Source organism: Eurypyga helias, unplaced genomic scaffold (genome assembly GCF_000690775.1).
Source record: "Eurypyga helias isolate BGI_N326 unplaced genomic scaffold, ASM69077v1 scaffold206, whole genome shotgun sequence".
NCBI classification, from domain to species: Eukaryota; Metazoa; Chordata; class Aves; order Eurypygiformes; family Eurypygidae; genus Eurypyga; species Eurypyga helias.
The window spans coordinates 14,089-37,694 of NW_010255785.1; the positions used below are offsets into that span (position 1 = coordinate 14,089).

Below are 23,606 nucleotides of genomic sequence, written 5' to 3' on the forward strand. Positions count from 1 at the left end.
TCCCTGCTGCAGTGACACCATAGCTGGATGATCATAGTTAGCTGTGAGAAGGGATAGTAAATTACATTAGGTTAGTATTTGAAGAGTATCCTCTCACCTTCATGGCTTTCACAGCCTGGGATCCAGAGTAATCAAATTCCCCTGCCTGACCAATCGACAGACCCCCAGATCCTAGAATGAGAACTTTGGAGACCTAGAAGTGTCAAACAGCATGAAGAAGAAAAAAAAGAAAAAAAGAAAAAAAAGAAAATCAGTCCCATGGTAGTGGATGTTGAAATAACAGAGACTGTGCAGCACTGAACAGCCTCAAATTACAAAACGTAAGTTCTAAAAAGAGAAGAGAAGTCACCTCCAAACCCACTGCAGTTTTACTTCTAAGAATATTTCTGCTGGACTGCTCCCATATATCTCTGGTTGGGGAAACACATGACACAGGGCACACAGTGTTAATTGTACCATGTGCTTCTAGACAACAGTGCCTCATTTTGGCTGCCTACAAGGTCCAGCTGCCTTCTAAGATAGCAAAACTGTCTGAAATTCAGCTCACGCTAAGAATTTCAGGCTTATTTGCTAAGCAACAGAGCATCAACATTACGCTGCTAGCACAAAAGCTCATGGTCTGATTATCCCAGGGCACCTCATATACTGCTACAAGAGTCCCTGTCTTGGGAGAGCTACAAAGAAATAACAGATGAAACACCAGAATGTAAACCCTTCTCCAAGAAAAGGGAGTTAATAACACAAAAGGCGCCTGACAGCTGTGAGAAGGGCAGGTGGCAGGCCTCTTGCAAGGGAAGCCTCCTTTGGCTTCCATGGTCGGTGTTTTGTGCCACTTTGTACCGTGGGTTCAGTAGGAGTTAACTAGTTCCCTACCTCCCCGACAGGCATGAACGACGAGCGCACTGACCTCCACCCTGGAAGCTGTCGCTCCAGCCTTGGGCAGGACCGAGGAAATGGTCGTGCCTTTCCCTCTCTTAACCAGCGAAATGAATGAATCAAACAGGAACTAGGAAAAAGAAACACATGTATTTAATCCCCAAAGGGGAATCAAGTAAATACCAAGCAAAGAAATAAACAGGCTACTTGTGAGCTCTAGCTATCAACTCTGCCCTGCTGCCTTCAGAAGGCAGATTTACACCATCAGAGAAGAGGGGATCATTATTGGAAATTTATTTAACCACTGACATATCTGACAAAGCTGCAATGAAGAAAGTGAGGTCGTATCAGGAAGAAAACACATTATCAATCATGTCTGTGTGCTCTGCTGTTATCAATGCGTGTGCATTAAAAGCCAAAGTACAGAGGAACCATATACTTAACTAGCTCAAGGGAACCATCTGGAAAGGAGCCTGTTACAGAGCTGGGATATGAACAGGTATGTCTAAACAGCAGTTGCGGTAGATCAGTATTGTCCTTCCAGAGGAGATCCCCAGCGGCTGAGAGAGATGTGTTCTCCAGCCAGGCCGGGCAGCGTGCCCACGGCTGGCACGCAGGCAGCTGCAGGCAGTGGGACAGGCTCCTCGCCTGACCCCACGCCTGCAGAGCTTCTGTCCACACAGCCCCTGAAGCTGGCTGCTGGGAATCACCCATGGGAGGAGTATGGATGGGCCCCGCAAGCCCTGCAGGATAGGCACAGTGCTATCAAACCCATCCCAGCAGTGGGAGCGCACAGACCTGGAAAAGACACAGCTGAGGGCCATCTTCAGTTCTCCAAGACTCACCAGTCAATCAGATTGCTAGGAAACTTCTTGATATCAAGAGATTTACTTGCAGGTTTAATCAACATCATCAAATTAAGATTAAAATAAGCACTTCTATGTATTCTTCCACGTTCCTCTCGCAAGAAATGCTAAATAGTTTATTTATGTTCAGACATGCCTCCTCTGCCTTCCACATCCCCTGTTGCTGCTTAGTCATACTCTGTGACTACGCAACCAGTTGTTATAGAATTTGTGCGAAGTCACAGATGGGGGATTAAAATTTCATTTCACTTAGGAGAACCAGCGTGAAGAAGTGTGAATCCATTTACATAACTCTACAGTAATTATAAAATTTGAAAGTGGAACTAAAATGTATTAGAAAGTTAATGATTTTATTATAAAGCATCTGGCTAGTATTTTTTCTGTTAAGATAAAATCCTTTTCCTTTTGCAATCACCCCAGGTACAAGAGATTTGAGCCTGATCCTGCAAAGACTTAAGCACTTCAGTAGTTTCCGACACACAAATAATCCCAGCAGGACTGAAAGCATACACATCATATGAATGGAATCACTGATCCAGAGCACACAGGAGTCAATAGACGCCTTGCTGTTGATTGTAATTAGCTGCGGATCAAGCTAAGCAGACACAAGCCTATGCATGATTGGGCCCTCTGTTAGGATCACAACATTTCCAAAACCAAGATTTAGGACCATCACTGCCATCAAGACTTGTCACTGGAGCTGATACATATCTGAGAGCAAGCCCAGACCAACTCTCATACAATACCTCTGTGTCTCTCGGCCCAGGACTTGCATCTGGGTAGAACTGTGCCGTGAAAATTGGTCTGGTCTCATGCATGATGCCCTGCAGGAATGAAAACAATCATCTTAGGCACCTCCTCAAAGAGAACAGAAAGCCACACCTTGCCCCTGTAAGCACCAAAGAATTGGGGCGTTCCTAGGGGCTGTCAAATTCAGACCCATTTCATTCTCAGTCTTCAAACAATGTCTTATGTGAGAAGCCGTTGAGCCTCTTGCTCTTCTGCTAATGCTCCAGTGCCTGTATGACCCACTGAGCTGGGCGTGGACAAGAACCATCACTTTCACTACAGCAGCAAGCACTACTAAGTTTAAGCACTTAACAGAGCAGATAGGCCTCCAGGGCTCCCTCTAGAGATGAGGGCAGAGACCAGGCAGAGAAGAAAAACATGGCAAGTAAAGATCCCCTTGGACAAGGCTGTTATGGAATGAATGGTTTTATCATCCTGATCTGGCTGGTTCTGTTACAGGAGAGATGGATTTGGGTCATGCTCTTTCCTTCCATAATTCACTTTAAATATTGACAAAGGGCCTCACAGATATCTCTGCCCTCAGTCGCTGTCAGGTCTGTGACGGAGCAGGATCACTGCTCTGCACAAACAATAGCTATGAAGGACCTAAACTGAGTCTGGAGACAGTCCTTGTAGTTCCAGTTGGAGCCAGCAAAAACAGCCTTCCCATTTGCATAGCCTGATAGCACCAAGCAGCGTGGTCCACTGGGAAACTACCCTGTGGCTGCCATTGCTTACAGCCCACAATTCCAGATGGAAGATGTTCCTGAAGAGGGAACCCAGGAAAAAATAGTTCTGATACAACCTGCTTCCTTTAGGAATGGACAAAGGAGTCCCGACAGGTCCTGTAGAGCAACAGTGCCACCCCGAGCTGCAGGGTGGGATGCTGGGGTAGGACAGGGATGAGAGAGGAGCTACTGACCACAGCTGATCCATTACTGGACAAATTTCTGCCCTCAGAGTGAAGAATGTCATCAATCTGTCACACTCCCTGAATGCTCGTCTAACTTCTAGTTACATACAAATATCTTCCAAAAACATTCACTCCACGGCTAGGCAGTATTTGGAAACCCGTGTTGGCCCTGTCCAGCTGCGATGGGTCAGGCCAGGCACAAGAAAAGGTTTTTCCTCTTTCAAACAGTGGGACGCAACAGACTTCACACAAGAGCCCATCCAACCCCGTTCCTGTTAGCGCATCCCACACTAAAGAAACATTGCTCCTTCTCCCTCTCCATCTGCAAAGGTTTAGGAGACTGATGCTGCTTTGGGACTCATAGAAATGGTCCCTCAGCTCACATAAAAGACTGTCATGCTTTTAGATCCAGAAGACTCATGTCTAACCTTATCATCTGCTTTATGCAAAAGCACCACCACACTTGTCTCCAACCTTCAGCTAAAAGCAAACATGAAAGGCCTGGGGATGAAAGGGTTCAGTTTGTCAACACCGCTAAAACAAACTCATCTCAAAAACTGAACCAAACAGCTGAAAGTTTTTTGTACTAATGTCTTGTTTGGTAACATTTGTCTCTGCTTAGATATATCTGTAAGAATAAAGAAAACAGCAACTGACAAATAACAAACTTATTCCAAAACCATCGGCTGGAAATTACTGCTCCTTGATCCTGCAAAGCGCAGCCGGGATATGCCAGAACAGCACTGTTCAACCTGACAGACTTGATGTGGGGCGTTTATACAAAACAACGGAGAGGCATATTCCCAGGGGGGAAACTGCTTTTGAAAATACCTTCTTTTCAATGATTTTCTGATAAATAACAAGACTTCACTGACTTGTACGACACTCGGCCTAATGGACAAGATTTAAAACGGACAATTACAAAGCCTGAGATCTGTCTCAGTGTCTGTCTGACCTTGTCAAAACTGAGATATGGGATGTTGTTTTCCTTCCTATGCTTTTCCCTGTTCAGCTGTGAACTTCCAGAGGCCAGGCATTTTTTAATTTATTTTTCCCCACACAGATATCACTTCACATGAGACCTCTACCTTAGATCCTGTAAGTTGTTCTTTAGAGGCAACAGCCTCTCTCTTTCATGACGCTGGTAAATTCTTTCTACAGTAACAGACCAAATTAGATGCAGTAATATTCCTTTTCTGCACTGGGCAACACAGAACGAACCCAACGAAACAGTGGCAGTGCCTAGAGCACCTGCAGCACGAGCCCCAAAACAATGGTAACAGTGAGCATCACTAACGGCAGGGGCAACACAGGAGTTCCTAAGGCAGCAGTTCAAGGGAAATCATGAGGTCACTGTTGCAATCCTACATTTTGGGGCATTGTGGAGAAGAGTGGTAATGGTTCACCTCCTTTTGGGCTGTAAGGCAGGGCCCCAAGTAAAGCAAACAGTCAGATGACCAAGCTTAGTCCCAATACACTATCTGACAGCAAGCTTCTAGGAGGTGAAATGAAGCGAGATGGAGCGTTCATTCACAAGAGGCTGCTACGTGGAGGTATCTGGAAAGCATGAGCTCACCTCATTCGTTTGATCGTTGGCATTCACAAAGAGCGAAAAAAGGGCGGGAGGGTAGAGCTGTCGATGGCATAACCGTGGTTCTGAGCAGTGATGACAGCCTGGCCGTTCACTGCATTCAGCACAGGCTGGTTCTGTCCTCTGGAAGAGAAAGGGTCAGAGAACAGGGGACTGAAGTGCTAGACATGTCCAAATGCCACAAGTAGGAAGAGGAACTCTGGGTATATAGATAGCAGTTCACCCATGGTTTGGGTTGGAAGGGACCTTAAACCCCATCCAGTCCCACCCCCCCTGCGATGGGCAGGGACACCTTCCACTAGACCAGGTTGCTCCAAGCCTCATCCAGCCTGGCCTTGGACACTTCCTGGGATGGGGCATCCACAGCTTCTCTGGGCACCCTGTCCCAGTGCCTCCCCATCCTCTCCGGGAGGAATTTCTTCCTGATATCTAATCTAAATCTCCCCACTTTCAATTTAAACCTGTTATGCCTGGTCCTGGCACTACAGGCCCTTGGGAAAAGTCCCCCCCAGCTTCCTTGTAGCCCCTTCAGGCACTGGAAGGCTGCTACAAGGTCTCCCCGGAGCCTTCTCTTCTCCAGGCTGAACAAGCCCGGCTATCTCAGCCTGTCCCCATAGCAGAGGGGGTCCAGCCCTTGGAGCATCTTTGTGGCCTCCTCTGGACTTGCTCCAACCAGTCTATATCCTTCTGATGTTGAGGTCTCCACAGCTGGATGCAGAACTCCAGGTGGGGTCTCATGGGAGCAAAGTAGAGGGGGAGATTCCCCTCCCTTGACCTGCTGGCCATGCTGATGTTCAATAGTAGCTGTTTGATACTGGCAACAAATCTCAAAATGGTAAATCCTAGGAGATGCTTTGCTATCTTTCAGTTTGATGGGGATCAATTACATCACATACTTTCAAAACACCCTCAAAAAAAGCAATGAACGATATGGCAGTTTAAACTGAGGACAAGGAGAAGGGCTGGAATGAGGAAGGAATGTTACTGCCATGCTAGGTCTCGTGAAGACAGTTCAGAAGCTGCTGCTCTGTGGCCTTCTGCAAGGCTGGGCTGGTCTAGCCAGGCTCTGGGAAGCAGAAGAGCTGCCGCACCTGTTAGCCATCTGCATCTTGTAGGAAGTAGCTCCAGCTGCTATTCCAGTGATTAGATTCCCCATGCTAATCCCAAACAAGGGCTCTGGGCGATTGTTCTCCAGGACCTAAAAAGAAAAGGTTTCCAACAGATGCTGGAGAGTCTCTGTCCAGCAATTCCAGCACAAATCATGCCAGTTCCCTCTTAACAGCCACACAGACTTGGGAAAAAGCTGAATGCAAGGGTGGCAACAGCCTACAATGGAATGTTTCTTCCTCTCCTCTGCTTCAGGGGGAAGCCTCAGAGCACAGCTGGATGTTCCGGCCCGCTCGAGGGAATAAGCAACGATGCTGCATTACAGCCATTTAGTGCACGACATTATTTTGGATGGAAGCACTGTGAAATCAAGGCTGTTCTTTCCGAAGGTCACAGAGGACCTGAAACAGCACAGGGCACTTTAAGGCACCCGTAAGGTAATGGTAGTCATCATGTTTACTATGTATTGTTCACCAAAGGTCTGTGTAGCCTTACTGTAAATACTGGTTTGGGAACGACTACTAGTGGACCAAGATGAGGAATATCCCAGACAGCTGAAAGGACTGAAGGACATTTGGTCCTTAACATGTTTGTCCAACCAGCTGTTTAGATTTCAAGCACTTAAAACAAGGCAAATAAACAAGAACAATTGGCCTATGGCTAATAGCTGTAGCCACTGTACCTTTCTGACATTCTGAATCACCTCCTGGGCCTTCATGGGATCCCCTGGACCTCCGGCAATTATAAGCCCATCATATTCCATGCTGGTGAAATCATGGTCCCATGGAACCAAATGCACCTCTGCACCTCGCTGGGAAAAAAACCAAAGCAAGGGAACAAGAAATTAGGGGAGGAGGGGAACAAATAAATTTGTGTCAGGAGGTTTTTCCCCATGCTCTCGCGTTCCAGATGCTGCGTTTGGATTTCAGTCATTCCTTCTCCAGTGACAATAATAAGGCTTCTCCCCACTATCTGCCCAGGTAACTTTCACAAAACTGGCAGACTGAGTCTGAGCCACCTCAGTGTCTGTCAAGTTTGTCTGCAATTCACTGGTGAGATCCAAACACACTAATGGGATGCAAAATGAGCGTGTAGGCACACACACAAAACACGTTCACTTTTACGCAGTGCGTTCATCCTGCTAACGTAGGGCTTCACAGCCGCCTCCTGTGGCACGCCAGAAATAGTTCGTCAACATCAAAAACGGGACAAACATCCCCATGAATGAAAAAACAGAGACAGGGAATCGCTGTGCATCTACAGAATGACAGGACTCTGCATTCAATCCTCCTGGGTGCCTAGAGAAGGACTGCCACCCCATGGTGTTAACAGCAGGAGAAGATTTTCACAGAGTCATAGAATTAAAGAATAAGGCTGGAGGGACCTCAGAAGGTCAGCTGATCCAATCCCTGCCCAAAGCAGGGGTAACTTCAACTTCAGGGCAGACTGCGGAGGGCATTGGTCAAGTTTTCAGAATCTTGAAGGACAGGAAATTCACACCTTCTCTGGAAAAAGCGGACAGAAGGCACTGACTTACCTTCACCAGCAGACGGATAACGTTGTGCTTCACCCCACAGTCGACAGCTACAACTTTAAGTGGATTCCCTCTGCCGTAAACCTTGACTTCCTACAAAAAGGCAGAGCATGCTGTAAATGACAGATCACACCCCTGTCCTCAAAACACACGGAAGAGGAGTTGAGTAACTTTTCACCAACATGCAGCAACTGGTACTTAACAATCAATTTACATGGAAATCTCCATGAGTACTGCAGACATGAGCACTTCCTTCACTTCTCTGTGAAAGGAGAAGTTAAAACACTTTTCAATACTGTTGATTACAGCAGTAACAGCAATCCCTCAGAAATCACTTGTTTCCATAGCTAACGACAAGCTCTTTTCCTGTGTTTCACCTCATTAGCAGTGCACCAGCGAGCCAGTTCTCACAGATTATTGCAGCCCAAGAGAAATGCCAGATAGATGGCAAGAAATTTGCATCTGAAGTTATCCCGGTGACGCCAGGGGAGCGAGGCTACTTCACACCACCTGCAGCTCCATCACAGTAAATGCCACCCTGGCCCTCCAGTCACAGCGAGACCGAAGTATGGCAGCAGGAGGTATCCTAGTGCATCACAGAGGCACAGGCCAGGCCAAGCACACAGCTGGGTATGACCTGTGTTCATATGGACCTGACAGTTTTACATATCAGACAACACACCACCTCCTCTTCCAGCTGCTGTTCCTTAACCCATTCCACAAAGTCATCACCAGTCCCAAATCTGGGCCATTATGCTGAATGATTTTACTTGTTTGATTGACCAGGCTGCGATGTTATTCATCAATAAGCACATACAGCAACCGTCTTCTTTCTGAAAACACTGTGCTTACCTTATGGTCAGCTTCTGAAAGCTGATACCGGTAAGGGTACTTTGCCCAAATGGGATTTTCTCTTGGGCAATACACCACTGAAAAGAGAGTCGTCTCTTTTTTTAAAAAAACAACTAAGTCCCTTTTAATCAGCTTCCCTGGCATCCATATTTCACAGCTGGGCCCCTTTATGAAAAGATGCTAAAAATCCATGCCTGATATCCCTGGTGCTGGGTGATGAACTGAATCTTTTCATAGGAAGATTACAACCAGCTTGGATTACAGGGATTGGTTATGATTATAGGAAACTCAAGATGAGGTTTAGTAGAATATTCAAATTCCCCCCCTCTGTGTTATCCTAACTGTTTTTGTTTTATCTTCTCAGAGATTAAGATGAAGAGATTTTTAGGATGCAAAAGCATGCCCTGTGTGAGGACAGCTCTGACCATCATAAGGAGTGACTTTCTGCCATATCAGGAGCAAGGCCGGAGGAGATGGGTGCAAGGAGTCACCTCCCTTCACTGTGAGGCTTGAAGCTGCAACACAAACTACAGAATTAGGTGGTCCCTAATCCTTCTCTGAGGGCATGACAGCACAGAGGCAGCATTGTTACCACTGCTGTCGCAACTCCTGCTGTGTAATGCTGAAAGGAGATTTTTGTACCAGAACATAGACCTTGTAGGTCGCACGACGCGACCAGATGGCAAAGTACCCCACAAGCCCTTTCTGAGAACGAGTAGATTGGAAATCATGTTGAAACTGGGTCTTGTTAGATCACTCAAGGCTTCTGATATGAAGCTGTGCTTGACATCAAATACGACACCATCTTCACAGTCACCAGCACACAAGTGGATTCTGCTTCCACAGTCCATGGTGGAGCTGTACCACCACACAGGAATTGTAAGGGTCTTCTACCTGCTGCCCTTCAGGCTTCTGGGAAGTGGGTTTCCAAAATCTCAAGATTAAGGTGCCCAGTTCTCACAGAAATTAACTTAGTGTCATGTACCAGAGTCCCTTAAAAAAAACTCACCCTCCTATTAAAAGGGCTTTTGGAGACCCCTCAATTCCTCACAACATCCATACATAAAAATCTGCAAAACACTATGAAACAAGGATCTCCATCAAAGGTTCTAATAGCCAGAGAGAGCTGGGGGAAAAAAAACTGCTTTGAGGTACTTTACCTCACTCTCAAAACTCTTCCCTGTTCAGTTAATTAGGCTATGATTTGTTACATTTCCTTCAGCACGAAGACTGACTTTAGGTGTTGCTGTTTTCACAACCCTCCCCCACATCTCACTTCTTATTCGAGCACTGACCCCTGCGCCTGGCCCAGGGCAGACAGAAACCAGACTGGGAACTGCATCAGGGAACTGTTAAAATGCGCTCCTTCTAAAGCCAGAGGATTTCCCTCATCTCTTCACTGCACAGCCTCTAAAAACGGCTCCAATCTGAGAGGATGATGTGGGAAGGCTGCAAGCCAGCAGCCAGGGAGGGTAGAAAACTCCTGCCAGCAACAGAGCTGAGCACAAAGAGTACGTGGGGCCGTACATGTGGACAGAAGAGACCTTTGAGCTTCAAGTGGTTAAATACCTCTCGTCTGGTTTGGGATCCTGACCATCACATGCCCCTGTTTCCTACGTTCCCTGCCCTGTACAGGAGACATCAGCCCATAGGGTCTATGCCACCAGCATCTCAAGAAGGCAAGGAAAGAAAATAACAATAAAAAAAGGCAATCACTCCTAATGCACAACTGATAAGCAGATTCCTGATCCTACTGTATCCTGATTTACATGAAAACAGCTGGTTGGCAACAGACAATCATGTCCAGTAATTACCAACAATGAACAGCTTACTTCAGCTTTGTTTTGTTGCTTTTTAAGCCTGCAAAATTAAGTTATAAGCATAATGAGACCACCAAAGCTCAGTTAATCTTACTGTGTCTCCCTTTTAGAAGCTATTTGCAGCATCTTTACAGTAATTCTGTCTCAGTAATTGCAGAGTTTAGCATCAGCAACCTTACCTATTTCCACGATACTGCTCAAAACGGCCCCGCCTGCCTTTTGTAATCACAGATCACCACCTCAAGAAGCGACCGCCACCTTTCTGTGTGGCAGCAAGGCTCTGACTCAAAATACAGTGGAAGCACTGGCATGAGTTGGTGAGATCCCCAAAGGGAAGATTTGCAAGGCAGCCGGTGTATTCCAATGGCATCCCAATTACTACAGCAAATCCGAGACTGGATGGAGACTGCACTTCAAATTCCCACTTGCTCCCAAACCAGTCTGTTCAGGACTGCTTCGCACTCACGCCACTAGCACACCAGCTTGCACGCAGAACAGTACGCGAGCAACAACGCGCAGCTCTTCCACAGCCTCACTGGTCTGGAAGGAGCTGCAAATACCACGGGGTTTCTGAAAGGGACTCATATGCTCAGTGGTCACTTCAGTCAATGGGATTAAGCACCCAAGGCACCTTTATCCCACAGTTAAATCCCTAGAGGGTCCACAGCTTCAGACATTAGGCCTTGCATCAGAACAAGAATAGTTACTATTTTCAGTAGGGGCCTGGTTTGCTGTATCCTCATGATTTGTAACGTTGTTCTCAGCTTGTGGCCAACCACAGTTTACACACCCGACTACACCCAGCCCAACACAGCTCATTTTACATCCTCAGCGCTGCACCGAAGGAGCCATGGGGGTTCTACGAGGCTGACATTGAGACGACAGTCCTTCAAAAGTCTGGAAAGATGTATGGTTTAGAAAAGGTCCCCCAGTTGTTTAGAAAGACTGTACGACCCCCAGAGGAAATGAGGGGCCGTTACTACCTGTTGTGTACAGTTCTGGAACTACAGAAAAACTTCTCACCTTTGTTGAAACCTCTGCAATTAAGTTTTGCTTATTCGGGTCTGCAAACTCCATGGGTTGACCTTCAAATTCAATCTTCCCAAGTAGCGTGCCCTGTGGAAATACACCAGTTAACAACAAAGCATGAGCAAAGGAGAAGCTGTGAACACCAGGATGAGGTGCTGACAGCCACCGCAACTGGAGCAGCTGTTTGGAGATGGTTTCTTGGTGGCTTAAAACCATTTCTAGCATCTTCAGAAGTTTACGAGCCTACCTCAGTATCAAAAATCTGTTTAAAATCCTTCATTCCAAGTAAAGGCATTGTCAGCAGTACAATTTGTTAACAGGCAGTTTGGCAAGCTCTCTAGTGACAGTAAAATGGGTTTCCTTCTAAGACAATCACAATTCAACCCCCCAAATAACAGTTGTGTAGATCTGGGAGTAATCCACAAAACAGTTTGAAGCCTTTTGGTTTTGGAAACCCACTGTGAGGTGTTCAGCCACCTTGTGTGGGTAGTTAGAAGGGAGCAGGGCTGGGGTAAGGCAAAGCTGTGTAGCAGGCCAGTCAGCACCGCTGTTTTCTGAATAAGCTGTTAAAAAACCCAGTCACCTCCAGCAAGCTCTACTCTTTATTGCTGTTACCACCTCACAAAAGCTAGGACACTCTTGCTCTGTCAGCAGCACATTCTTTTCCACCTTCTTCTCAGTAAAGTTCTCAGTGGAAAAATCCCTGGTTTGGCTTTTGCCCCACTCCTGGAACAAGTGGGGTAACGTAGGGTTCAACTCCTATCAGCATGGGGACAGGGTGTGCCATTTTTCAAAATGCAGAACTTTCCAAAGACAGAAGGGGAAAATAGAGAAAGTCAATTTTTTGTTGTAACTTTTAATGCATAACACTTTCATGATAAATACGTGGATATGAGACCAGCATGCACACCAGGATTGCTCACTGGCTTTACTGATACTTCATGGCTGGCCATACCTGAAGTATCCTTGCCCTCTTCTCAGAGCAAGAAAGAGCCAGCATCCTGCACTGCCATGTGCACTACGAAGGGTTTTATAGACAGTTTTGCTCTTAACAGTGGCTGACATCCTGTCTCATCTTGCTTAGCACCTTCCACCAAAAGCTGCTCCAGGCTGCTTTGCATGGAGCGGAGCTGAAAAGGTCAACATCGTCTTAAACAAGTCAGGTTCTTGGGAACCACAGCAACTGCTGAGTGCCACCATGCAGTCAGCCCCATAAACGCTGATGACAAAGCCCTAAAGCCACTGCTTTCAAACAGGAACCCTGTGTCTTACCCTGCTCACAGATTATCCAGCCAAGAGTCCCATTTAACAAGCCATTTCTGCACATAGCATAACAAAGCCCTCTTCTCACCCCCAGTTTGTAAGCAGACATGGAGTGAAATACTAAGCTGTTCACCCTGAGAAGACTGGGAGAAAAGGCTGCATTATGCACTATTTTATTAAAAGGCATAAACTAATACCACTCAGAGGCCCAGTATAATGGGCATTACTACTGCAAAGTTACAGGATAAACACTGAAAGCGTATTGACTTTGGATTAAATGAATGCTGATCCATTAAACCGTGTCTCAAGAAAGCAGAAAGTGTATTGCCATTTTCTGTTGTATTAAACTGCACTTGTCTGCTGTCTGTAAGTGCAGGACAATGCCCTGCCTTCCCATAACAATTCATTTCGACAAATATTCCTCTATTCATGCTGGGTCATTCATACTTTGCTCTGTGGAATGAAAGGTGATGTGGGCTTGGACTGCAGGCTGCAAATGATCACTTACAGAAGAGAACAGCTTCACGTAATGCACTGCAAACAAAGAGCTCCAAGGTGCATTTACATTCAGGCTGGCTTTGATCACTCTTTTAGCCAGTGTGAAAAGCACCTTAACATTAACCTTCATTCCGTAAGGTAATCCTGCTCATGTCCTCCAGTTGTCACCTCTTGGAAACCAAGGAAAGTAATGACTATTAAGAATAATAACAGGTTTCAGCCAAAGAAAACCAGGCTGAGCTCAGGTTACTGTGGGCATTCCTTTGTCTCTGAGGAGCAGAGAATTTCCACTGACCAAAGGTGGTGCTGCCTTGAACTTAGATCCACAATATTCAGAGTTGTTGCTCCCTCTGTTACTATCTGAAGCAACACGTAGTTGACACTACTACCCGTTATGCCCGACACAGCTCCCTGTGGCCCTGCATCTACATCAGCTTGTGCTGGTTCCCCTATGCAGAACAGGAAACCCAGAGCAGAGCCAAGGAGAAGGGCTCCCTGGGATCTCAGGGATCCTCGCCTCAGCTGGACAGAGACGCGGAGCTGTTGGAAGAGCGCAGGGACCAGCATCTGGGGTCCAGGCAGCTCAGCAGTAGTGCTGCTACCCCAGGTTTGCTGCACTGTTAGGAAAAGGGCACAGCACTAGCAAGGTTAATGGAATGGGATGAAGGGAAGCAGATCATACCTTGTCACGAATTAATTTGGAGAGCATTCGGGTATCAATCCCATACAGTGCAGGCACCTGAAAAAACCCAAGAGAAGGATAAGTTAGAGGACAAGCAGCTAAGACAGAGGAAGACAGCAGCCAGACCACTTCGCTGCAAAGAGCATGTCCTTGTTTAAGGAGCTCTGGCTTTTTGCAGCACTATTCCCAAAGCTGCCTCACTTCCAGTTCTTCACTTCTCCTCCCTGTTCCCACTCAAACAGCTTAGTTCTTCATATCTAGACTCTGCCCTAAAAAGCGCAAAATAAAAAGCTCAGGTTTCAAATACCTGACTCATTTCTGAGACCCTTCCTGCCTCCCTTATGAGCACCTATCCCTCCCAGCCATCACTAGCCAGTGGCAGGCGGTGACTCCTCCCAGGGCTTCAAGCCAGTGGGGTTCTGGCAGCTAACACCTCTTGAGGTTACCACTAGGAGCAGCACTACAGAAACATTTCAGGAGAGAACAGAACATCATCTAATGTGTATCATTTTTATGGAGAACTAAACATCCCCCTTTAATTAACATTCCTTCTGGACAGACCTGGGTAATACCACTGAACCCTGAAAAAGAGAAATGGATGAAGACTCAGGAACAGAGAATGAGCACAGTACAGCCTGGTGAAGACACCTGAGGAGAAGAGTGGTTACCAGCTCAAAGCCAGCAGCTCTTTCCCCTGTTCCCACACACGCAGGTCCGTTCTCACAATGTAGTTACCCCTAGATTGCTCACCTTTTCTTCCTGCAGCCACTCTCCCAGGCTCCTAGCAGCCTGCCAGTGGCTGTACTCCTTGCTGTAATCCAGCACCAGCAGACCTGAAACCTGTAGAGCGAAGAAACATCATTTTGCACCGCAGAATCACCCTGTACTTGCCCTGTACCTCCCGAGTTTTCACTATCCATGCACTAAACCGTGTCACGGACAGGGCACAAGGCTAGGCTGACATGGCGCAGTAATGAAAAGGGAGCAAACCTGAGTTTTCACAGGGGGAGGGCACAGAACAGGTACCTGGCAAAGGGGTAAAGTGCTCTGTCATGACTGTACCTGGGCCATTTTACTTAGGAAATTCAGAGAATAATGTGGCTTCCAGATAACCAAAGCTGCAACTTGCACTAAACTGAGAAAACGCTTCTCGTTAGAAAGAAAATGGAAATTTAAGACAAAATGATTATTTTGATTCATTTTTTGTTTAATATTGCTTTTCACTTTTAAGCGGCATTTAATTTCAAAAGTCAACTCAGTTTTCCAGTGGAGTCAGCTTATAAAGGAATCATTTCACCTCAGGACAGATAACACATTTCACTGGTTCTGGAATTACATGGGTTTGGTTCGTTTTTCAGTACTGCCATGGACACAGCTCTGCTCCTGGCCCATATCCCCTGTGACCACAGTGTAAATACTGGCTCCTGCACTCAGACATACGGCCTTCTCCACACAGCTGTCCCCTCCCCTGATCCTGGCAGTACAGGCATATAGAGAAAAGCCTTTGCATACAGAAACTTCTCATTCTCACTGGCATCCAATCTGTCTGCGGCAACCAGTCCTGGGCAAACACAGACAAATGTGAGGCGGAAGGAAATGTGGAAAAAAAGCCATCCAGAACAGCAGTTCACAAAAAGCATGTGTGAACTGATGGGAAACACACCGCTTTCAGACAGCACATGGCCTGGTACACAAAGCAAGATGGATTATCTTTTGCCACCATTCCTCCAAAGGATAATATCCAGAAGAAAAAGAAAGGCTGAGTATCATTGATTCCTTCTAACTTCTATGAGGGTGTCAGTAAACTCCTGCCTACACACACAGATTCAAGCTGCTAGCACCACCCTTTGATCAGCTCTGCATCTCCCACTGTTACCTTGATCCCATCAGACTCCAGAAACCTCCTGAGGCCCACTTCGTCCAAAGCAGCCGTGTCAGGCACTCCCCCATTCCCAACTACGGGGTTAGCCAGTGTAAGAATCTGTCCTTTGTAGCTGGGATCTGTCAAGGCCTCGGTGTACCTGGATGAAGAAGGAATAGAAAAGAATTGGTCCAGAGTCGAAAGGAAAGAGCCAGTGAAAACAAGGCAGGACTGAATTCCCCTATGAGAAAAAGACAGAAATGGCATTCACGTGAAAGCATTCTCAGCATAAAAGCAAACCCATCCATGAATCTGCCCCGACTGTGCCATCTGTGATTAAACTTTTCACACTGAGAACAGGAAAATGCCTAGGCTCCTCATGTTTAGTTTAAGAAAAGCACAGGAGCTATTGTAAACTTGGACTCGTTGTGATTTAACATAAGGTAAACAACCACAGCGAGCGATCACAGAACTGCAGCAAGAGCATGGCGTATCGCTTGACCCACAGGTAACAGCTGGGGCTTGGTCATTCCCCTGGGACTCCACGTGGGTTTGGCAGTGCTGCCTCCTTCCCTTCAAGCGGTGTAAGAACATGCCCCTGCCAGTGGCACTAGAAAGCCCGAACTGAAAAGCCAACAGAAAACAGAGCGGTTTGCTCAGACATGGTCCCCTCCTCAGGCTGAAGCTTGCAAGCCTTGAGGCGGTCAGGGTTGTAACTGCCCTCCTGCCAGGGAGCGGGTAGACAAACCTATGCCTCTCATTTTACCTGGGGAGAATCAGCTGTGAATCATCCGTGGGATTCTGCACTACTGCTCTGGGTTCTCTGACAACAAACCCTGCCACGGTACCACTTCAGCAGCTTCTCCCAGCAGAGGCCCGGCCTCTCTTCTAGGCAGTCACCAGCTTCCCACCCACAGGACACCACACATTCCACCCAACAAGACTCCTACACACTCGGAAGTTGGTCTGTGTGCCTCTGAAGAAGGCAAGGCCAAGGCGGTGCCTCGGGATCCAGCAATCCGCCCTGGTGACAAGGCCCCAGAGCACATCCTTACATCTTCAGCCCAGGCAGAAGCCCCAGGAACGGCAACGTTGTTCAAGCACCTGCCTGAACACCCTTCTCAGTGAGGACAGGTCTAAAAGCATGGTGGAACATTGTTCTGCAGTGGAGGATCGAACCTAGGCTATTGCAAATTATCAGCCCTGGAGCCAGTAGATCCAGAACCCCAAAGAGGGTGACAGGGCAAACATAGTCTACATGCCCACGGTCCTAAATTAACACAGTCCTTCACTTTCTCCCCTCTACTGTTGCAGCAATCCATTAAACACTTGCTGTCTTTCAACCCAAAAGCAGCTGTAATTTAGCAGCAGATTAAGTTATCCAAACAAATATTTAGCCAAATGCACAAAGACACTTCAGGATGAATCTGCCCTGCACAAAATGTAATTTATTACTGTCATCATTGTTTAAACGATACATAACCGGCAACTCCCGCCATCTACCAGGTATCAGCAAGTCACAAGAGACATTTTTATGGAACATCGGCCTTACTGCCAGAAGATGAATTGTCAAACATTGGGAAACCCTTCACAAAACCGGGAATGGTTGCAGGCAGATACAGACAACGCAGCACCCCAGCCAGCTCTGAGAAATGACACGTCGAATGAACAATGGCCGTGAAGTATTTTCAGGTAAGCCTCTCCTGCTGCTCAAATCTATACTTTCTGCTGCAGGTAAACAACCACACGAAGTGCGGCGTGAGCACACAACTGCGGTAAGCGCATGGCACACGCACGTTTGGCGTTGCTCTCTCCTTCCACGTCAATCCGTTACGCTTCCAAAGACTCTGTTAACAACAAAGCTAATGTAATTAATCTCTCTGCGTTATTTGTGATCAGCAAACAAGGACAGAGAGCCACTGGGTTTGGCAGGGGCACGAAGGCCCAGCTCTGGGCAGAGATGCAACGCCCTCTAAGCAGGCACAATGCCCTGCGGAGCGCAGAGGAGCAGATGGGAGCACGAGCTCCAAAGATGCTGCAAGGTTCAACCCTGCTGTGCCTGCCCAAAGGCCTGCCCGATCCCAGGAAATTCCTGTCAATCAACAGAATATCATGGGAAACACATGCAGACTTATGCACTTACTGAACTGTTAAAAACATGGGAGTATTTTATGGGTTGTTAATTCTTCTTCTTTCTTAACTGGAAATCTCCTCTCTTCCTTTTTGTTTCCTTCACCAAACAGATGGCTGCAACGCTGAGACTTTTTTTTTTTTTCAGCAAATGTTGCTGAAAAGTTCATCCTCATGCTTTTCTAATGAAAATTCAACAGTCCACCCCCAAAACAGTGCTCTCTGCCCTCTGTTCTAGAGTAATATGACACCATTTTGGCCAGCTTTAGCCACTTCAAGCCTGAAAGCTGTACACACATGAAGTGCTTTGCCTCTGCGTTCTGTGACACGAATCAGAACGTGGGAGTCTAGATGAGGAGACGAGGTGCAGAGCAGCATATTCATCATCCCAGCACAGAGCCCATGCTGACCCCACTCAGCATCTAGAAACACCCCCTTCACAGAAAGCAGGGGTTTGAGGCTTAAAAGCAGCCTTAGACAAAATCACCCCCTTCGTAGGCTCTTGCTCCCTAAACCGACTGATTGCTGCATGCCCAGACAGTCTGTGAAAGGCCCCAACCCTGGGCACCTGCTTCACACAGGCATTTGGCCTCTAAACTGTGTCAAGGAGAAGAGGTAGCTGGGTCTCTCGGGATAAATAAGGTCTTGATCTCTGTGCTCAGGAGCACAGGGATCCCCAGACTGGTAACAAATCTGTCACTTTTATGATCTGCAACAATGCTGCAAACTCCTATCTTCCTCTGCTTCCTCAAGGTCGTGTTCCTGGAGAGCACTCTGAAGCTACAGCTTTGCGTTTTGAATATTCCCTCCATGCCCACAACGCTCCCCAGGACAGAAAAGACCCCTCTTTCCCAGACATCCTCTCCAAATCACTAGAAAATGAGCAAACACAGCTTCTGCTGCCACAGTAACATGTGGAGAGGAAATTAATCCATCAGGTCCTCCTTGACTTTTGTGATGTGACAAGATTTATTGCCCATAATCTATCACTGAGAAGAGAACTCTTGTGCCCTCCATCATTCTGATCTATATTAAACAGTTGCTCGTTGGCAGGTATATTAACACAGCCAGTAATTAGTGCTGTCAAAATACTTAAATAATTGCCTCCTAATGCAAAACTTTGCAAACAGATTCCCCTCCTGCAGCAATTTAACATTCTCACCAATGAGAGCATTTAAAAAACCCATCCTGTGAGTACTGCTTTCCCCCCGAAGGAGAGCAGAATTTGGGGAGTGCAAGGGAGCTGGGCAAGGACAGCCATGACTGACTGCAGAAAAAGCTCAAGCACCAACAGCGTCCGAGCTGACTCACTTCCCCAGAGACATGTCCCTCTCATTCCTCTGGGCAGATTTATTCTGTTCAAGCAGTTCAAACAACGCACCGGCAGCATTTGGCTGCCATCCTAAGCCACCCACTGGCTTCTACCACTCAAGAGGACAAGGAGTCACGCTAGGTTAGGCATGAATCCGATCCTACCCTTTCGCTGGAAAGGGCACAGTGTTTAAATGCATCCTTAACCGCGGAATGAGCCAACAAATGTCGTAAGGGATGGGTCGTTTAGGTGAGCAACTTGGGAACTTCAGGATGTAAAAGTTTTACACCTGGAAGCCAAGTTCCACTACCCAGAAGGCTGCAGATACCTCAAACCTCCATATTTGATCAGGGCATTGGAGGGAGAACAAAGACAGCTCCTCTGCTCTGACTCTGGCTGCATTTCAGCGGGAAGTGAGCAGATCCCAACACACCTCACTATCATGGTTGGTTATATCAGTCTTTAAAGTTGCTCATCACCACAAACACTATCACACAAGAGGACTGCCTGAAGCCTCTTCATTAACTCTCTCTCTCTCTCTCTCCATATCCCTGGACTACAGTGTTTTCTTATACAGAAAATTACGTGCTTGTATCAGGACCCTACAAGCTTGGAAAAAGCAGCTTTCACAGTTTAACAAGCTCCCAGAGAAGTTTTGGTGCTCACATCTCATTTGCTTTTGCCTTACCCAGAAAGACCAGTGTTGAATATGACTTCCCCTGCTGTGGAGGATGGATAGCCAAAAGAATAGCCCTTCATCTTCGTCCCATCTTCCAGCACCAAGTGCGCTGTCTGCGTCTAGAGAAAGGCACATGAAGAGACACAAATACAGGAGGAAAAGTCTTGATGTTTATACAGGTAACACCTTGGGCACCTGCCTTTCACATCTCACAGTGGAAGTATTTCTGCCCCTCTCCCATACCCGCTACAGACTCCTGATGCTCTTTTTCTTTCCGACACTTAAGAAACTATTGTGCTCCTAATGAGGACAAGGCAGCTGGCAAACCTCAGAGCACATGCTGCTATTACTGCGGGATCACCCTGGCTCCTTCTGGATCACTCCGTTCATTGCTTCCACCCATTACATCTTGAGATGAACCGATCTCCTAACTCCACAGGGAAAGGCTCGCCTCTCTCCTCAGCGTTTGCTCCAGACTTGCTGCCAAGCACGCTGGCTCTCATCAAGCCGTGGCCTTCAACTGGTGCTTAACTTCAGCGGCTTAGCTGTCCAGTTGCAACACAACAGAAGCGCAGGCTTAGTTGGACTCGCATCAGACGGCAAAATTCAAAGTGCCAGTCCATTCCACTGCAGGACACAAGAAGAGAGAAACTGACGGCTGAGACGGACAGTCTTGGTCTCAGTTACCCCAGGGGTAGGCATAAATTGTCTATCCTAGAGGAAAGCTTCCCATGAAGCTGCATGTCCATCAGAGTGTTTAGCAGAACCGAGTTCCACGCTAACTGTGGCTTAATCACCATCTTCCAGAGGAGGAAAACAGGACAGAGAGTGTGACTTTTACAAAAGCCATTGAGAGATTCAGTGGCATAGCTGGGTCTTTGCACACACCAGACTAAACACGCCCTCTTTTGCTTCATTTGGAAGCTGAACCTTTCTTAGCTTGTCCAGGAACTGGATGGGAAATCACCTGGGAACTCTAGCTCCTACCATATGCGCAAGAGAAACGACAGGTGAGCTGGGGTCCTTCGGGCAGAAGGATCACCAATGATGTGCAGGGGAAGACAGAGAGCAAGCAAAGCTGGAAATAGACTTCCCAACGAATTTCTGGGCTTAAAAGAACTTGGATGATGAACCTTTTGTGCCCTGAGAAACTCCCACCTCTGGAATGGAGGCAGAGCTGCCTCCTGGGCAGGGAGCTGGAGCCACAGAGCCACGACCAGTGCAAACCCCAACGGTCTGCACCACAGGAGATGGGTCGAGCTTGCACAGCAGGCACCAGCTCTCACCATGATTTAACTTCATATTGGGTTTTTTTACAGAACAATTCCTCTTGCTGGGATTTTTTAAAAGAAGAATCAAGATCAATTTGCTGTAGAAAGGAGCAGGAGAGCGAGTTTCCATTAGCCGTAAATCAGATGAACAATCACAGCAAGGAGAAATTTCATTCCCAGCATTGAACATTTTGTAACAATCACGGCAAACATTCATCTAGAGCTCCTCCGCAGTTACAAATACTGCACAGATCAATTACTAATGTACTGCAAAATACACTCAGAATCAAACCCCACTGCCAAGTAATTGAATTCTGTGTGTCTGGGATGCTTTTAGATTCGCATTTTTTCCTCATTAATGTCAAACATGCAGTCATTCTCCAAAAGGTTTAGCCCTCATTTTCTGAACCTTACCCCCCCCACTGGATAGGACAGTCAGCAACACCAAAATCCAGCACCCTCTCCAGTTCTAAATATAGTTTGGACTAAAACCAGGGAATTTAGGTGAAATAAAAAAATACAGTTTGGTCAGCTCCCTAATTGCACTAAGCCTCTCGTTACAGAAAGCTGCGACACACTCAAAGCATTGCAAAGCGCAGAGGGTGCCTCAGACTGGGCTTTGGACAGGACCTCTGCCCCTCCTGAAAACCCAGCCCACACAGGAGACCAGCTGTAGGAGCCGGTTTCAAGAGATGGATCCCTTCCCCCAGCCGGCCACGTACCTGAGTCCACCCAAATATCAACTCCAGTTCAAGCAAGTCCTACCCACTCGTTGGAACAAGTCGGGGTAATCGCCTGAATCGCAGCCCCAAGTGCAAACACAGCCCGGGGGAGCTCTGCGGGAAGCAAAGTCCGCAACACTGGAATGACCAGAGAGGTTAAGATCCATCTGACTCCTGAGGGCCAAAATCCAGAGCAATCACTGTGACCTTTAGAGCTTCCCCCTCGCTATATTACCTGATGGGAACCTGCATGCCTTTCCTCCCACCACAGACCACCTGCCCCTCTACACCCGAGACCAGCACAGGAATGATCTCTGTTGAAGAGAAGCTCCCGCCGCACTCTCAGAGCCCCTACTCAGTGTTCAGGTAATGCAGAACAATGTCCCTGAGCAGCCATAACCTGCCTGCAAGTTCAGCTACAGCAAGGGATAGATGTTCAAATGTTTCCCTCCCTTACTTGATTTATTATTCTTAATTAAGTGGTTGGTTGGTTTGTTGAGCATTCTAGAAGCAATTACTCTTGCTTACATTTCCAGCGGAGGTGTTACCACATCCCTAAGCTGCCAGCCTACCTTGTCTTTTCATTTTTGGTTTTAATGGGAAAAGTGATTTACAGGCGATAAAGAAGGCCAGTTGGCTCAATCAGGGATTATCTGGGAGAGATTTTCACTTTCAGAACCAGCAGCAAGGAATAAACAAAGACCCCAGAGCTTCCAGGAGGTCCTTTCGTCTCCACCCTCCTCGGAAGCATCCCCACGTACCTCTGGATAGATACCTGTTGTAGTCTCAACTGAAATGTGTCTTACACAGCCCCCCCACGTGAGACACACCATTTGCAATCCGATTTCTCCTTCCTACACACCAGTAGCTTTACCTTTAGCAGAACTCCCTGTGCTCAGGAGAGGCTGCAGGATGGGCACTGATGGGGTGGCAGAGGGACAGCTTCTTTCCAAGGTAGGCCATGATTCCACACAGCACAGCTGCCTCTGCCGCACTTCTCAGCACACTAATCCGTCTGGCTACGTAACAGCCAACATATCCAAAGCACAGATGAAGCCAAAAGCCACAGGATTTCTTCCACAGTAGAAAGATGGCACCAAGACCTTGCTACATCCACTCTCTCAAGACCAAATAACCAGCAACAAAGGAGTTTTCTTGTTGGTAGAGAAATGTCTCTTCTTGTGAGTACTATGCCATCACAGGCTGGAAATCTATCTATTAACAGTCAGGGCTTTCTTTCCCAGCTCCTTTTTAACATTTAATTTTAGCAATTCTACCACTGGCTGTAATTAAGAGAAGAAGAAAGGGCAGGAATAAATACGATTTAAAAGCCAGGTCAGTGCCTTGGGATACACCAAAGAAGATTAACTTTGGGGACAAGCCTGGGATTAGCTCCTTTACTATCCAAGCCAAAGAGAAAGCAAATCACAGACTGGTTTGGGTTGGAAGGGACCTTAAAGACCATCCAGCTCCAACCCCCCTGCCATGGGCAGGGACACCTTCCACTAGACCAGGTTGCTCCAAGCCTCATCCAGCCTGGTCTTGGACACTTCTAGGGATGGGGCATCCACAGCTTCCCTGGGCAACCTGTCCCAGTGCCTCCCCACCCTCTCCAAAGCCAGAAACACAATGCAGGTATCATGGTGGGGAAGTCAAAGCTCCTACAACTCGAGCTCTTCTTAAGGCTGTTCACAACAACGCCACAAACACCCATACATGACAAAAGTCAAAGGGGGAACCAAGACAGGAGACGCAGCTAGCAGAAGCCAGTGGGCACCCCTCTTCTGCCCCACGCCAGCAACTCACCAAGT

General features: G+C 47.2%; 1 protein-coding gene across 1 annotated transcript in view; it reads right to left on the bottom strand.

The window, feature by feature from the left end:
- The window catches only part of LOC104510972 (carbamoyl-phosphate synthase [ammonia], mitochondrial-like), a gene marked incomplete at its 3' end in the record, with an annotated part of 41,119 nt that overhangs the window by 13,212 nt on the left and 4,301 nt on the right, over positions 1–23,606 (bottom strand). The window contains 13 exon segments of the mRNA XM_010153400.1: positions 98–193; positions 908–1,006; positions 2,489–2,566; positions 5,021–5,073; positions 5,076–5,158; positions 6,127–6,233; positions 6,825–6,953; positions 7,680–7,769; positions 11,372–11,464; positions 13,821–13,877; positions 14,571–14,660; positions 15,697–15,841; positions 19,812–19,921. Of these exon segments, the coding sequence (XP_010151702.1) occupies positions 98–193; positions 908–1,006; positions 2,489–2,566; positions 5,021–5,073; positions 5,076–5,158; positions 6,127–6,233; positions 6,825–6,953; positions 7,680–7,769; positions 11,372–11,464; positions 13,821–13,877; positions 14,571–14,660; positions 15,697–15,841; positions 19,812–19,921 (1,230 nt within the window).